A 16,197-nucleotide genomic window follows, 5' to 3' on the forward strand; every position below is an offset into this window, starting at 1 on the left:
GCCGAGAGCGCAGGATTCTGGGAAATGTAGTCCTCCTGGCGTTTCATCCTCCTAGCGTCTCCCGGGCAACCATATAGCCACGTGGCAAAGTGTAGCCGCCACAGACTCCAGGCTCCTGGGACTGACAGTGCCTGTACTGTTAACTTAGTTGAGATTAAGGCGCTTGTTAATTCCTGCTGGATAATCACACCAATGTCGAACAAATCTTTTGTGGAGATGTGAAGGATTGAAAAAATATTTTTAACAGAAATATCTACTAGATCCTTCAGCAATATAATCAAGACGAGTTTCACTAGAAAGAGAATCAATATTGTGTAGCATCAAAAATATGGTATTTGCCTGAGAGGTTAACGAAGGTTCAGCATTCAAGGCCACCGTGGGCTGCATAGTGAATAACAAGCCAGCCTCAGCTGCATAGCAAAACCCTGTCTCAAAACAACAACAAAAAGTATGGAATTTGAAGCTATAATCCCAGTACTTGAGTGGTGAAGGCCATTCTTTATATCGGGAGGCCAGCCTGGCAACATGAAACACTGTCTTATAAAAAAATATGGTATTTGAAGTCAAACGACTTGACGTCACCAAATTAATACCCTTGAGTGTTTACCGCTCATCTAAAATACTTACAAATTGCAGCCATTACAGTAACAACCAGTCACATTACGGACTGTTTCTTATGTGCTATATGATAGTGTGTTTATTTTTCCAAATAGCCCAATGAACAGCTAACACTATTACCTTCATTACGTAATCACCATATGCCAAGGTTCTCTGTAAATTGCTTTACTTTTACATTTATTGGAGGGAGCGTGTGCGTGCCACGGCACAAGAGTGGAGAATGGAAGACAACTTGTGGAAGTTGACTTTCTCCTTCTACCCATATGGATCCTGGGACGGACTCAGGTTCCTGGATTCCTGGGACTGGCAGCAAGCCCCTTTTCCCATTGAGCCATTTTGCCAGCCTAGTTTTTTGTTTTGTTTTGTTTTTGCAATATCAACTGCCAGTAAATTCACTGAGCTTGCAGCAGAATAGCAGAGCATACTAAAACACGAGGTGTTTTGGGAGCTAGCAGAAGGCACTTTACAATAAAGCTATGTACAGTAGCACATGTCTGTAATCCCAGTGCTTTCAGGGTGAGATGGGGCATGGGAAATGTGGATAGAGAATTCTCAGAAGCTCTTGGACTAGCCACCATGGACCACACGCTAACAAACAGATCCTGTCTCAAACAAAATGGAAGGCAAAGACACGCAAAGTTGTCCTCTGACCTCTACACATTGTGCCCTGCACTTACCTGCATTCACACACACAAACATATGCTCACGCATCGTACACTCAAACACAGAGATCATACAAAGAGAGAGGAGAAGTGGGGTAGGGAGGGATAAAAAAAGAAACAGAAAAAAAAAAAGCAGGATATGGAGGCTCATATCTGTTTCCCTATCCAGCCAAGGATCAAAGAGAGAATGTGCCAACGCCTATTTCCTTTCCCCCTTTTATACTAGCCAGGCATTGGTGGCCACACCTTCAATACCAGCACAGAAGAGGCAGGGCCGGGTAGATCTAGGCCAGCCTGGTCTATAGAACAAGTTCCAGGAGAGCCAAAGCTACCCAGAGAAACTCTTGTCTCATAAACAAAACAAAAAACAAAAACAAAATCTGTATGCCTTTTAACACACCGAATGGCACCACCCACACTCTGGTCAAATATTCAGTTAATCCTCTCCAGAAACACCTGAGAGAGAGAGAGAGAGAGAGAGAGAGAGAGAGAGAGAGGGAGAGAGAGAGGGAGAGCACACACACACATACACACAGGTGCGCCTCAATCGTCTAGGTGATTCTAAGTCAAGCCAATTAGGCAAAGATAATAAACAGTCAAGAATTGTTTGCATTGTGCTCCAGACTTGGTCCTGACCTTATGATGCTCATGGATTAGTGGAGCTATAGGCTTTACACACAGTAAAAAAATAAAATTTTAAAAAGTGCTCAATTACCATGAAGGAAATGAACAGCTGGCCTAGCTTAGTTCCAACCCCAAAGAAATGGCTTTTGAGCAAGTAGATTTTGAAAATTCACTAGTTGATATTAGCAGAATCAAATCTTCACCAGCATCTTCATAGTGGAATTGGTATCTGCAGGTGTAAAGGTGTGTTCTCTCTGTTATTAAAATTCATCTGAACCAGTACAAAATTATTCCAGAAGCACCAGGCGTGGTAGTGCACACCTTTAATCCCAGCCCCAGCATTCAGGAGGCAGAGGCAGGTGGATCGCTGTGAATTTGAGGCCAGCCTGGTCTACAAAGTGAGCTCAAAACAGCAAAGATAACACAGAGAAGCCCAGTCTTGAAAAAACAAAAAACAAAACAACAACAACAGCAACAAAACAAAGCCAAAGTTATATAAAAGCAGTACCCGATGTCCCTAGGACCGCTAGCTACTATTGCAGGGACTATTCCCTTTCTGCCAGTATTTGCTTCAGATACATTGATGATCTGTTGTTGATACAATCAGTGGTTTTTTGTTTTGTTTTGTTTTGAGACAGGGTCTCTCTGTGTTAGCCTTGGCCATCTTGGACTCACTTTGTAGACCAGGCTGGCCTCGAACTCACAGCAATCCACCTGCCTCTGGCTCCCGAGGGCTAGGATTAAAGGCGGGTGCCACCACACCTGACTACAGTACTTTTTAAATAATATCCACTGATCTTCAAAATACATGTTTTCTTTAGAAGGCAGAGGTAGCAGAATTGAAAATTCAAAGACAAATACATCTTGTCTTTGTGGTAAACATCTTCTAGCACTTGGAAGGTGGAGGAAGAAGAAGCCAGTATAGGTTACACAAGACCTTGTCTCAAGGAACTAAAACAAACAAAACCCACAACCACAAAATTGAAAAAGTTCACTTATTTTCCTGTGCCTTGCAGACCTATCAACTGTTAAAAAAGTGCATTCTACATTTTTACCATGCAACACTAAAACTGCCCCCAGCTGTCTTCCTTTTTTTTTTTTTTCTTTTTTTTTTTTCCTGTTGCTGTGTCACAATACTCTGACAAAAACAACTTAGAGGAAACTTGGAATGGTCAAAGGCGACGGCAGCTGGGCCTGGTGGACCACATCTATAACGCTAGGTTGGCCAGAGTGTGCGATGCCCTAAGGTGCACTCCTGAGGACTGCAAAAGCAACAAACAAATCCAACAGTTACAAGCCGGGCATCATTTTAAAATGTCCAGCTTATATAATGATTCATATAAAAGGTTACAGAATAGGGGTTATGGTTTCAATATATGCAAGTGGCCCTCCAAAATTTGCCTGTTAGAATTTAAATCCCAGGGTATGCTATCAGAGTGGATCACTAACACTGGATACAGACAGAGACTCTAGGTCAGATTTGAAGAAATAGAACTGCATGCGGTGTACAGAGAACAGGCCTTGAGCCAAAGTAGGTAGAAGTTTATTCCAATCACATTACATCGTGCTTTTATTTATTTATTTTTCATTTTGGTTTTTCGAGACAGGGCTTCTCTGTGTAGCCTTGACTGTCCTGGACTCACTGTATAGACCAGGCTGGCCTCAAACTCACAGAGATCAGGCTTCCTCTGCCTCCCAAATGCTGGGATTAAAGGCGTGCACCACCACAGCTCAGCTTATATTTTATTTTTTATTCTTTAAAAAAAAAATTATGTATACAATGTTCTGCCTGCTGTGTGACTGTCTGCCAGAAGAGGGCACCAGATCTCATAGATGGTTGTGAGCCACCCTGTGATTGCTGGGAATTGAACTCAGGACCTCTGGAAGAGCAGCCAGTGCTCTCAACCTCTGAGACGTCTCTCCAGCCCATACTTTTTGATTCTTTGTAACTTTCACATCATGCACCCCAATCCCATTCATCTCCCTGTCCCTTTGTACCTGCCCTCCGTCCTTCAACCTCCCCACAAAAAGAAAAAACAATCTTGTTGTGGAAGCTGCAGTGTGTCACAGTGTGTCCCACTCTATACCCTTTTGCCTATGCTTGTTTGCAAATGTTCCTTGCAATGAGTCATTGCTCTGGTTTGAGGCCTCTGACATCTGCTACACCATCAATACTGGGTCCTCACTGGCACTTCTCTAGGATAGTCTGTTGCCCTATGCCATGGAGATCCAGCAGCTTTGGATCCACAGGCAGGACCAGCTCCTTTACACACTCTGGCAGTACATCAATCGGGTAGATATTGGGGTGTACCAACTCAAAGCCCTGGATCTGGGTGGTAGCTGAGCTGCTCAGCTCACCAGCTCTTGGGCACCCATAACCACCAGGACAAGCTCTCTAGCACTGCCCCAGGTAGATCACACAATGATGCAGCTGGAATGAGACAGAACCAGCTGTCCCACTCTCATGCCCTCCAGGATGGCTCACCTGTAACCCCAGAGTCAGCTCTACCATGCTGCCTAGGCAAGGTGCAGGGTCCACTCTCCTGCATGTTGCAGCAGGCGAGGGCAGTCTCATGACCTGGGAACAGCTATATCCAGGGGCAAAGGTGAATGGGGGTGGGGGGACGGCATGTCTCCCTCAAACACATGGCAGACAAGTTGCATGGCCAGCTATCCCATGCTCATACCCTTAGGCCAGCTCACCTGAGACCCCCTCCCGCCCCCACCATCGGGGTCAGTTCTACTGTGCCGTCCAGGTGAGTGCTGCAGCCCATGAGGGGCAGGGCCAGCTCTCCCACTCTCATCAAGCTCCCCACCCCCCATCCCCCCACCCCCCCACCCCCGAGACAGGGTTTCTCTGTGTAGCCCTGGCTGTCCTGGACTCACTTTGTAGAGGTTTATTTTATTTATGTAGATAGGTGCTTTGCCTGCATGTGTACCTGTCCACCACTTGCATGTCTGGTGCATGAGAAGACCAGAAAAAGTCGTCAGGTCCCTGGAACTGGAGTTACAGATGATCAATGAGCACCATGTAGGAATTGAACCCAGGTCTCTGGAAGAGGAGGAGTCAATGCTCTGATGTGCTGAGATGTCATGTTTAACAGGAGGATTTACTTACTCGATAATGATGCTGCAAGTTTCATTAGGTTTTTGTACTTTATATGTGTGGAGCAGTGGCACAGGGCTCCCTGGAGGATACCTTATCCCAGAGTCATTAGGTGTCTGACAAGGTCACTGAAACTGCCTTTCCAAGAACTACAGGAATAGGTGCCTGTTAATTTGGTGAGCTAGCATCTTGTCGTTTCTAAGCATGTTAGAGTTGTTTCTACTCCCAAACCTTCAGCTGTGTCATACAAGGCTCCATGGGAGGATGATGACATAGAGACACCAGCCAGTGACAGGCACAGCTAAGGGAGCTGGGGTAAGGTAACCTGGATAAGCAGCCCTGGGAGGACAACAGATGCTCTGTGGAGGAGGGAGGGATTACTGTAAAGGGGGCATGGAGCACTGACAGAGCTGGGAGCATCGAGCCCCCAAAGCGGACTGCTGAGGGCAGTTATGCAGCGCTTAAGCCAGTGAAGAAAAAGAAAGCTCCGGATGGCGGTAACAACATGCCTGGTGGTTGCAACGACTACCTCAACTGAAACTCCACCCCCCACACCCCCGCCCCAGCCCCAGACAGGGTCTCTCTGTGTAGCCTTTGGCTGTCCTGGACTTGCTTTTTACACCAGGCTGGGCTCAAACTCAGCAATCCACCTGCCTCTGCCTCCCATGTGCTGGGATTAAAGGCCTGTGCCACCACGTCTGGCCAACTGAAACATTTTAACAAGTGTTGGCAGAGACAGACCCAGGATTTGGTTGAACTGGAAAATTTTGGTGGCCACTCTGCTCTTCCCCACCCCTCAACCAGATCTGACCACTCTTTCCTGATTGGTTGGTCTTATTTGAGAGCTCATGTTCAGCCAATCAGGGGCCAACCAGGCCCAGCTGACACTCACTTGTACCTTATAAATCTGGACTTTGGAGGTCTGCAGGGATGGATTAGCAGTTAAGAACACTGCTCTTGCAGAGTACTGGGGTTCAAATCCAAGCACCCATATGGCGGCTCATGAATGTCTGTGACTGCAGTTCCAGGAGATCTGATGCCCCTTTCTGGCCTTCTCAGGCACCAGGCATGCAAGTAGTACACAGACATACATGCAGACAAAACATCCGTGTGTGTGTGTGTGTGTGTGTGTGTGTGTGTGTGTGTGTGTGTGTGTGTGTGTGTTTGTGTGTAAAAGAAAGAGAGAAAAACTCTACATCCTTATAATACTTTGTCTTAAATTTTAACTATTCTGGTGGTTTCTCGCTTGGTTCTAATTTTCATTTTCCTGGTAAAACATGTCATTACTTTTCATGGGCCTATTCTCTTCTTTCATAAAGCATACTGTTTCCGTAACTGGCTTCCTCACACCATGCAGCTTAGAGGATGAAATGACTATGCTGAGTGGTTCTTTTTTTTTTCTGTGAGTTTGTTACCAGCCTGATCCATGTAAGTTCCAGGCTAGCCAGAGCTCCAGAGACCCTGCTTCAAGAAAAAAATAAAACAAAATAAAAACCAACTACAGCCAGGCGGGGTAGTGCACACCTTTAATCCCAGCACTGAGGTAGTTGCGGGGGGGGGGGGGGGGGGGCGCGCAGGGCAGGGTGCAGAGGCAGGTGGATTGCTGTGAGTTCCAGGACAGCCTGGTCTACAAAGCGAGTCCAGGACAGCCAAGGCTACACAAAGAAACCCTGTCTCAAAAAACCAAAAAAAAAAAAAAAAAAAAAAAAAGAAAGAAAGAACCAACTACAAAAGAAAAAAAAAACCATTGAATGTTGAAAGTGTAATACAAAAGAACACGCAGTGGGCATGCTTAAAGTACTGGGATTAATCTCTAGCATTGTCCCTCCCCAAATATTGGAAGGATATATAATAGTAAAAAAACATCTAGCAGCTGAAGAGCTAGGTGGCTCAGTGGGTGAAAAGGATATAGGCTCAAGTCCCAGGACCCACATGTCAGTTTACAACTCCAGTTTCACAGAACCAAAAGAGGGAGATGGATTCCCTGGAACTGGAATCCTCTTGCCTCAGCCTCCCAGGTAGCCGAGATTACAGGATTCAGGTACAGGACTGGCTTTTCCCATCATCGCTCAAGGGAATATGCCCACATCTAGATTCCCAGCTGCTTTGGGCCACATCAGGCCGGTCAAGCCTTTCCCGTGGAAGTCGCTGTGGGCACTGACTTCTGCTCAACCACGGTCTAGATGCGTCACAGTTCTGAGATTCTGCTTGCAGCCTGATTATACAAAAAATTACTTTCCACCGGGCTGTGGTGCCACAGGGCTTTAGTCCCAGCACTCAGGAGACAAAGGCAGGCAGATCTCTGAGTTAGAGGCCAGCCTGGTGTACAAAGCGAGTCGCAGTTTGCACACAGATCTGCTGTCTGGCCTAGAGGCAAGGAACCATGCCAGGACAGTCAAGCACGTCTTCACTCAGTCCGGGCTGAAATGAGGTGTGCGGAAAGCATGAGGTGCACGGTGGAACAAGTATCAAAGAGCTCTGATCCTCTTTTAATGTTGGTTATTTGGAGTTGTATGTCATCCTTATTTTCCTAGTAATAAAATCTTCTTTACCAAAAAAAACCAAACCAACCAAACAAACAAAAAATAAAGCGAGTCCCAGGACAGCCTGTCTTGAGAAGTAAAAATCAAGCAAACAGAAAAATTACTTTCAAATATGGAAAGACAAAAGGAACAAAGAACCACACGTTAAACTGAATGTTTAATGCACTGGCAAGAATACAAGTACAGCAGAACAGAACGGATGTGACCAACATTAACGCTGATGTTACATTTTTCAAAGAGGCTTCACCTCGTCCCTTCTTCTCCAGCTTCCTTGGGGCAATAATAACTGGGCGTAGGGTCTGCTCTCCACCGCACGCGGCAGTCATTACATCTTTCACATTTCATCCCATCACAGCCTGCGCTGGCTCTCAGTTAAGACTCATCTCACCCAACTTACAGAAGCCCACAGGAAGTGAAAACTGTGGTCAGACTCATGCGAAACAGTGCAAAGGCCCAAGGACTCAAAGCTTGAGTGTGTGCTCACACAAACCTTCTATTTGTTCATATTAGTAAAATGGAATAATAGAAATGAACGCTACTTTAATGAAAAAGCAACTCGGGGTGAGGTCTTTAAACACACTACTCACAGTTTAAATATAAACCCCGTGGACTTCCTGATCAGTATCAAGTAGACGCTAAACTGTTGATCTAGAACCCTGGTCTCAGAGAAAAGAGTAAGAGACAAAGTAGGTGCTTCATGTTATCACGTCCATTTGCAAACAGCCAAGGGCCTTCAGGAAAGCCACACTAGTCTGTCTTCTTATCAGAGATCTCCGTTGGTCCTTTCGTGGGTAATCCATTTGTATCTGCACCCTAAGACCGGAAAAATCAAGAATTATTAAAACAGAAAGGTACTGATTTTAAGAGAATTCTTTTTTTTTTAAAGATTTATTTATTTATTATGTATACAGTGTTCTTTTTGCATGTACAGAAGGAACCAGATCTCATTATAGATGGTTGTGAGCCACCATGTGGTTGCTGGGAATTTAACTCAGGACCTTTGGAAGAGCAAGCAGTGCTCTTAACCTCTGAGCCATCTCTCCAGCCCAAGAGAATTCTTTTTGTTTGTTTTTTGAGGCAGGGTTTCTCTGTGTAACAGCCTTGGCTGATTTCACACTCATAAAGATCCGTCTGCCTCCGGGGCCTGGAGAGATGGCTCAGCGGTTAAGAGCACTGACTGCTCTTCCAGAGGTCCTGAGTTCAATTCCCAGCAACCACATGGTGGCTCACAACCATCTATAATGTGATCTGATGCATACTGTATACATAATAAAAATAATAATAATAATAATAATAATAAAAAAGATCCGTCTGCCTCTGCCTCCCGAGGGCTGGGACTAAAAGTGCGCACCCGCCTCCTAAGAGAATTCTTTTTAAAAGCAGACAATAAACTTCAGAATTGGGTATTCCCAGAATTATGAAGGTTCATTAAATTCACACAGCTGAACAGAGTCCATCCAGCAAGCACCATCGCTGAAGACAGGAGCCGTCTAAACAGCCTTCACACCGGGCCTGGAGACGCAACTCCGGGCACAGTGCTTACCTGGTGTGCTACTGTCCCAGGGTTCAATCCCCACTTCGAGTGGGGGAAAGAAAGATCCTTATCAAAGGCACAAGGCACAAGGCCAACACATTAATCAGAGGCCTAGTTTAAGATCTTCTGATCAAATGTTAACTACTAAAATCCAGACAAACAAATCAATGCTATCAATCCCAGAAGCTCTTGGCTACCCAAGCGCCACCCTTTCACCTCCCTCTCCTCGGGGCCGTGGAGGGCCTTACCTTGCAGTCTGCTTTGCCTGTGTTTTTATTGTTGGGTTCCTGTATAGCTTTTTTGGGCCATATGCGACTGACAACAGGGGACACCAGAGGGTACAGGTATGGCTCCAGGAATTTTTTGAAGATCCACAGCAGAACTGGAATGACGATGCAAGGAATGCACACCATGTTCCCAGGCTGGAGTTCCTAAACTGCTGACACAAAAGGGGGTGGGGAGGATGAGATCATAGATTAGTGACAAAGAGACTTCATGGAAGGTACTAGTTCTACAGGGGGGGCAGGGAGCATCTGCAAAAAGATCTGCTGAAAGCAAAGGCTCCTAAACTGAAAGGCTGCTGTCTACACGGTCAAGAACTGGTGCGTCAACATGAGTAGTGAGATGCCAGCATCCCAATCCTTTCCAGATCAGCTGCTTTCTCAAAGACCTCATGATGAAAGAGTTCAGTGGCTAAAGGTGCTAAAGCCACTGCCAGCCCACTGGCTTAATGTTAATTGTCAATTCCTTATACAGTTCACACTATGTGCCTCAAAGCCCCACAACCCAAGACAACCCAGACTGACATAATAAAGCCAGAAGCAACGCAGCCACTTAGAGCTCTACTATAGGCATGGCATGGGCACGCCCACTCAATAAATAAAAATGCAATAAAAGAACTCTGTAAATACTGACAATATGTAAAGGACTTTAGAAATACTGGCAGTATGTGTTAGGTACTTTACACAGTTTACCTGCTCACTTATTTCTCAAGGAACCAGGAAGAGGCCTATGAGATGGTTTAGTGGGTAAAGGTGCCTGCCGCTGGGACCCACATGGTGGAGAAAACAACTCCTGCAAGCTGTCCTCTGATCTCCACACAGCACAGTGCAGCGTTCCCGTGCATACATATACCAAATAAGTAATTATTAGTAATAATGATGAAACCACCAGAGAGACTGGATGCTCTATAGATTAAAAAAATTATATTATAGGCTGACATGGTAGTACCTGTCCTGAATTCCAACACTGATGTCTATGAGTTCGAGGCCAGCCTGGTCTACCTAGGGAGTTTCAGGACAGCCAGGGCTACATAGTGAGAAGGGTTTTTGTTTTGTTTTGTTTAAATAGTAACAATGGTAAAAATATTAATAATAAATAAAAGGAAAGCACTATTACTCATACTCAAATATAGGGTGTACATATAGTGTAAATTATATAAGGAATTGACAATTAACATTAAGCCAATGGGCTGGGCAGTGGTGCCTTTAATCCTAGCACTTGAGAGACAGAGGCAGGCTGATCTTTGTTGAGTTTGAGGCCAGCCTGGTCTATAGAATGAGTTCCAGGACAGCAGGGCTACACAGAGAAACCCTGTCTCTAAAAAACAAATAAACAAGGGGCTAGAGAGATGGTCCTCTTCCAAAGGACCCAGGTTCAATTCCTAGCACCTACATGGTAGCTCACAACTTGTCTGTAACTCCATCCAGGGGATCCAACACCCTCACACAGACATACATGTAGTCAAAACACCAATGTACAAAAAATAAAAATAAAGAAGTTACAAAAAATAAACCAAGAACAAAACAGAACAAGCCAAAGGTAAATTCTGTAGTATGAAATTCAAATTCTAGGCTTCCACATCAAGTCTCCCTTTACATTTTTTTGAGTGGATATGGTAGATGGGGCGTGGGAGCCAATACTGGGGATGGAACCCAGGGCCTCGTGCATGACAGGAAGATTCATGCCATCAACTTACGACCCTGGATCTGTTTTTCTTTTAAGAGAATGGTCCAGGCTGTCTTGGAACTAGGACGACTTCTTGCCCAAGCCGCCCAAGTGATGAGTTACAGGTGCCACAAGGTAGATCACCTTTCCTTTATTTTTCATTCATTTTGTTGTCTTAAGATCTACTTATTTGTTTTATGTGCATCATAAGCATGCTGTGCTTGCGTGGTCCAAGAGTAAGATGCGTGGGAGCTGAGACATAATCCTGGCGTCTCCGGAAGAGCAGTTCCTGCTCTTAGCCTCGGAGCCCACCTCTTTGGTCTCCACGCCCGTGTTCCTTTTTAAGGATATAACTGAAGGTGTGCTGGTTAATAAACAACATTTTAGTCAGTATTGTGCTAGTTTCATGTCAATTTGACAGAGCTAAAGTCAAACGAGAGAAGGAAACTTCAAATTTAAAAATGCTTCCTCTAACCTTATGGAGGGGCTTACAAATCCTGCACCTTTGGAACATTTTGAGTCTTGTTAAGTCCTTGTAATTTTCTTTTATTTATTTATTTATTTTTTGGTCTTTTGAGACAGGGTTTCTCTGTGTATCCTTGGCTGTCCTGGACTTGCTTTGTAGACCAGGCTGGCCTCGAACTCACAGCGATCCGCCTGCCTCTGCCTCCCGAGTGCTGGGATTACAGGCGTGCGCCACCACGCCTGGCTCCTTGTAATTTTCTAACCCTTGGAAGTTCCTTAGCTTCCTGAGTCCTGTGCCCTGCTAATTTGGAGGAAAGAGCCACAGCTGGCGACTGTCAGCTGATCCTTGTCAACTATAGCTCTGTGTGCATTCATGCATGAGTTATTTTTTTATTCCAGAATATGGGCTCGTTCTGTTTTTTGTTTTGTTTTGTTTCAAAATAGGGTTTCTCTGTGTAGCCTTGGCTGTCCTGGACTCGCTTTGTAGACCAGGCTGGCTTTGAACTCACAGCAATCTGCCTGCCTCTGCCTCCTGAGTACTGGGACTAAAGGTGTGTGTTACCACCGCCCAGCTTTAATGGGCTCATTCTGGCCTACTCAAATCTACCACATTTATGATATTCAAGGTTTAAAAAAAATGCTTCCAGCCAAGCACGCGGCACATGCTTTTAATCCCTGTACTTGGGGAGGCAGAGGCAGGTGGACCTCCCAGAGTTAAAGGCCAGCCTAGTCTACATAGTGAGTTGCAAGACAGCCAGAGTTACAGAGTCAGACACAATCTCTAAAAGAGAAAAGAAAAGAGCAGGCTGTAGGCCATTTTCTTAGTGACTGATGGGTGAGAGCCAAGCCCACTGTGGATGGTGGCATCCCTGACCTGAAGGTCCTGCGTTCTCTAAGAAAGCAGGCTGGGCATGCCATGAGGAGTCCTCAACATCAGCTCCTGCCCCAGGTCCCTGCCCTGCTGGAGTTCCTATCCTGACTCCCTTCAATGAGGAACTGTGCTGTGGAAGTGCAAGCCAAATAAAAATAATCCCTTTTCATTCGGGCACAGTGGCGCACGCCTGTAAACCCAGCATTCTGGGAGGCAGAGGCAGGAGGATCTCTGTGAGTTCAAGACCAGCCTGGTCTACAATGAGTCCAGGATAGCCAAGCTACCCAGAGAAACTCTGCCACAAAAAGCCAAAAACAAAAAGGAGAAAAAAAACTTTTTAAATAAATAAATAAACAAACCCTTTTCTTCCCAAGTTGCTTTGCTCACAGTGCCTCACCAGGGCAAAAGTAACCCTAAGTATTATTGTGTCAGTAAATTATCTATTTCTAAAAGGTAATGCTTCTAATATTCTTATTCTTTTTTAGACAGAGTTTGACCATGGAGCCCTAGCTGGCTGGAACTCTCTATGTGGGCCAGGGCTTCCTCTTCTTCTCCAGTTCCGGGGTTAAAGCCATGCACCAATACATCCAGCCCTTTTTAATGTTCTTGATGATTAAAATCATACTAGCACAAGCCTGTAATCCCAGCACTCAGGGAGGCACAGGCAGGCAGATCTCTGTGAGTTTGAGGCCAGCCTGGTCTACAAAGCAAATCCAGGACAGCCAAGGCTGCACAGAGAAACCTTGTCTCGAAAAGATCACAAAACAAAACAAATCATCCTGGCAAATGTGATTCTGAAAGTCAAATATGTTCTAAAAGAGACAACACTTGATTTATTTAATTAAAAAAAGTCTTTAATTTACAAAACAAATTATTCTTAGGACTAGGATTTTAAAATAGGTTTACTTTATTTCTGTTGCTGTGACAAATACTACAATAAAAAGCAACTTAGGGAAGAAAGGATTTGTTTCGCTGCACAGTTCCAGGTTATTAGTCCGTGGCTGTGGGAAAGCTGAGGGAGAAACATAAACCATCACATCTACAATCAAGAGCAGAGAGGAAACCAGGAGGACCCTTGCTTGCTCTCAGCCAGCGTTGTCCTCCTCCTATGCCAGCCTAAGGAGTAGTCACGCCCACAGTGGGCGGGGTCTCCCGCCATCCTTTATCAATGAAACAATCCCTTATGGTCACGCTCAAGACCAGGTGATCTGGATCATTCCTCATTAAACCTCTCTTCCCAGGCAATTCCATGTTGTATAGTTGATAGATAAAATAACCAGTACAAGGGCCTTAAAAAGAAGTTTCAGAACCAAACACAAGGATTTTAAATTTTGTAATTTTCAGAATACTCTAAGTTAAATAGTATTGACTGTCGAATGAATCAGCATCAGAAGTACTTTAAACTATTCATAAGGTAGGTGAACAGGGTTTTTGTTTTTTTCAAGACAGGGTTTCTCTGTGTAGCTCCAGCTGGCCTTGAACTCACTTTGTAGACCAGGCTGGCCTCACACTCACAGATATCCACCTGCCTCCACATCCTAAGTGCTGAGATTAAAAGTGTGTACCACTGCTGCCTTTCTAAATGTGATTCTGAAATGAATTCCAAGCAAAAACTATAAGCAGGTATACATCAAGGAGTGACCAGCCATTTTATAAAGGACTCGATCAACTCTAATCATCAAACCCCATAGATATTTACATTACAATTTATATCATGGCAAAATTAGTTACAAAGTAGCAATGAATATAATTTTGTGGTTCTGTATTAAGGGGTCACAGTATTAGGAAGGTTGAGAACCACTGTGCTAGCCCAGAGTTTAGTTAGCAGCACCAAAAAAGAAAACGGAAAAAAAAAAAAAAGCCAATTAGCAGAGATTCTATTTCAGCATTTTTCCCCCAAGAATCTTCCTTTGGCCACATGTTCAGGCTCTGAGCGGGAGATGTACAAGGCTCTAGGTCATGCACCTGCTTCAGAAGCACAACACTTTACAGATTTCATGGGGAGCCGGCCTGGATTTGAGACGTGTATCACTTTCTGAGAAATGACTGATCTAGACAGTGACTTAATTCCCTCATGAGAAGATGAAGACAGTGAAAGCACCTACCCTCCTCACAAGAAGGCAGCATGTACTGGCAGTGTGACTATAGTACAGGACAGAAAGTAACAGAACAAACAGGCCAGGCTGGAGATCTCAGCTATTTGGGAGCAGCATAAATCGGCCTGGGCCTGTGAGAACGAGTTAGGAAGATCCTATCTCAAAAGAAACTGGGGGGTGGGGGGGGGAAAGCAAAGCTAGAGGGGAGGGGTAGAGGCTGGGGGCTTGGAGGATAAGCACTAACAAAAGCAGTAACCCTGCACAGCCAGCTAGGAATGCTAGGTCATGACTTCAGTCCCAACCCTTGGGAGGGGAAAGGGGGATATATCTGTGAGTTTTAGGCCAGCAGCACTACACAATACAAAAAGTATTTATTTACCTTTTCCCCAATTAAAAAAAAAAATCATTCTTTGAGAACTTTACAACTTCATTTCAGGCCCCTTTCCTACACATCCAACTTTCTGTCGTCTTCCCGCCTTCTGCGCAGCCATGGCTGGCCTGGAACTCGCTCTGTATACTAGGCTGGCCTGGAACTCGCAGAGATTGGCCTGCCTCTGCCTTCCCAGTGCGGGGATTAAAGGCCTGCGTCACCACTGCCCGGCCCTTGCTTCTTAAATTCTACTTGTAGTTAGTAGTTTTAAAATTCGTACACATTATGTTCTAAATAAAAACCAAGTACCCGGCCAGGTGTGGTGGCGCACGCCTTTAATCCCAGCACTAGGGAGGCAGAGGCAGGTGGATTGCTTTGAGTTCGAGGCCAGTCTGGTCTACAAAGCGAGTCCAGGCAAGGCTAGCACAGAGGGACTCTGTCTCAAACAAAACAAAACAAAACAACAACAAAAACAAAAAACAAACAAACAAAAGAACAACAACAAGTACCCGTGCCAACAACTACATCAAATTATTTATTAGAGAAGTCTCACTACGTAGGCTTGGCTGGCCTTGAACTTAAGAGACCCACCTGCCTCTGCCTCTTTGGTAATGGGATGAAAGGAGCGCCCTACCACCCCTGACTTTCATAGTATGGTATTTATAAAACTTTTTGGATCGCCTAAGACGTCAGTAGTGTTGTCTCTTAATTCTAGTACGTTTTTTAATATATATGTTTTATTTCACATTGTGGAAACTGCGGCGGAAAAGTCTAGAAGATGGCAAAGGAACTGCTATTTTAACTATCACCCAAGCCATCAAAGAGAGCAGAATGGAATCTTTGACTCAACTTGGCCTGAGACTATGGAAGAGAGAGGAAAGGAGTAGGGGCCCACTAGAACAGCCCAGTAGAGCCGTAAAGTCACCTCCCTTGAAAGAACCGAGAGGAACAAAGCAAGTCAAAGACAACGATCAAAAAGTAGGACGGCAGCAGGGAGCCCGTGGCAGACGGGAGGGGCACCCACCTGGTGGGTCCAAAGATGAGAGCAAGGAGCGCACACCGAGGTCGACGACAGATCAAGAAAGGTGGCGCGATGCGAGGCGAGCAGACTACCAAATTCCCTCGGGGGACACTAGCGCACCGCACAGCACCATCCCGAGGACACCGAGCCGCTGAGACACTCGCCGCGCGAGCTCCAACCCCAAAAACCTCACTTACCACCACCAAGACGCCCAGGGTAATGTCTGCACTTCCGGGAGGCCGGGCTGCCAACAGCCAATAAGCACGTCAAGGGGCTGACAAAGGCGTAACGTCAGCCAAGGTCCGCGCAGAACGTAACGATGACGCATACAGAGCTCGCC

At 45.3% G+C, this 16,197-nt stretch overlaps 1 protein-coding gene across 4 annotated transcripts; it reads right to left on the reverse strand.

Moving 5' to 3' along the window:
• Positions 1-7,697: 7,697 nt before the first annotated feature.
• On the reverse strand, positions 7,698-16,197 carry LOC311596831 (UPF0729 protein C18orf32 homolog). Of its 4 annotated transcripts, none has more exons than XM_084780677.1 (3): positions 16,055-16,197; positions 9,336-9,523; positions 7,698-8,366 (listed from the first exon to the last, which is right to left on the reverse strand). In XM_084780677.1, exons 2-3 carry the CDS (start codon positions 9,498-9,500, stop codon positions 8,301-8,303), a joined length of 231 nt encoding a protein of 76 aa, XP_084636803.1. In that variant the 5' UTR covers positions 9,501-9,523; positions 16,055-16,197; the 3' UTR covers positions 7,698-8,300. The 4 variants fall into 4 exon arrangements, with proteins under 4 accessions (XP_084636803.1, XP_084636805.1, XP_084636806.1 ...); XM_084780679.1 differs by having other exon boundaries at positions 9,336-9,526; positions 16,055-16,147; XM_084780680.1 differs by having other exon boundaries at positions 16,051-16,104.

The sequence above is a fragment of the Acomys minous genome, assembly GCF_964271855.1.
Source record: "Acomys minous genome assembly, chromosome: 4".
NCBI classification, from domain to species: Eukaryota; Metazoa; Chordata; class Mammalia; order Rodentia; family Muridae; genus Acomys; species Acomys minous.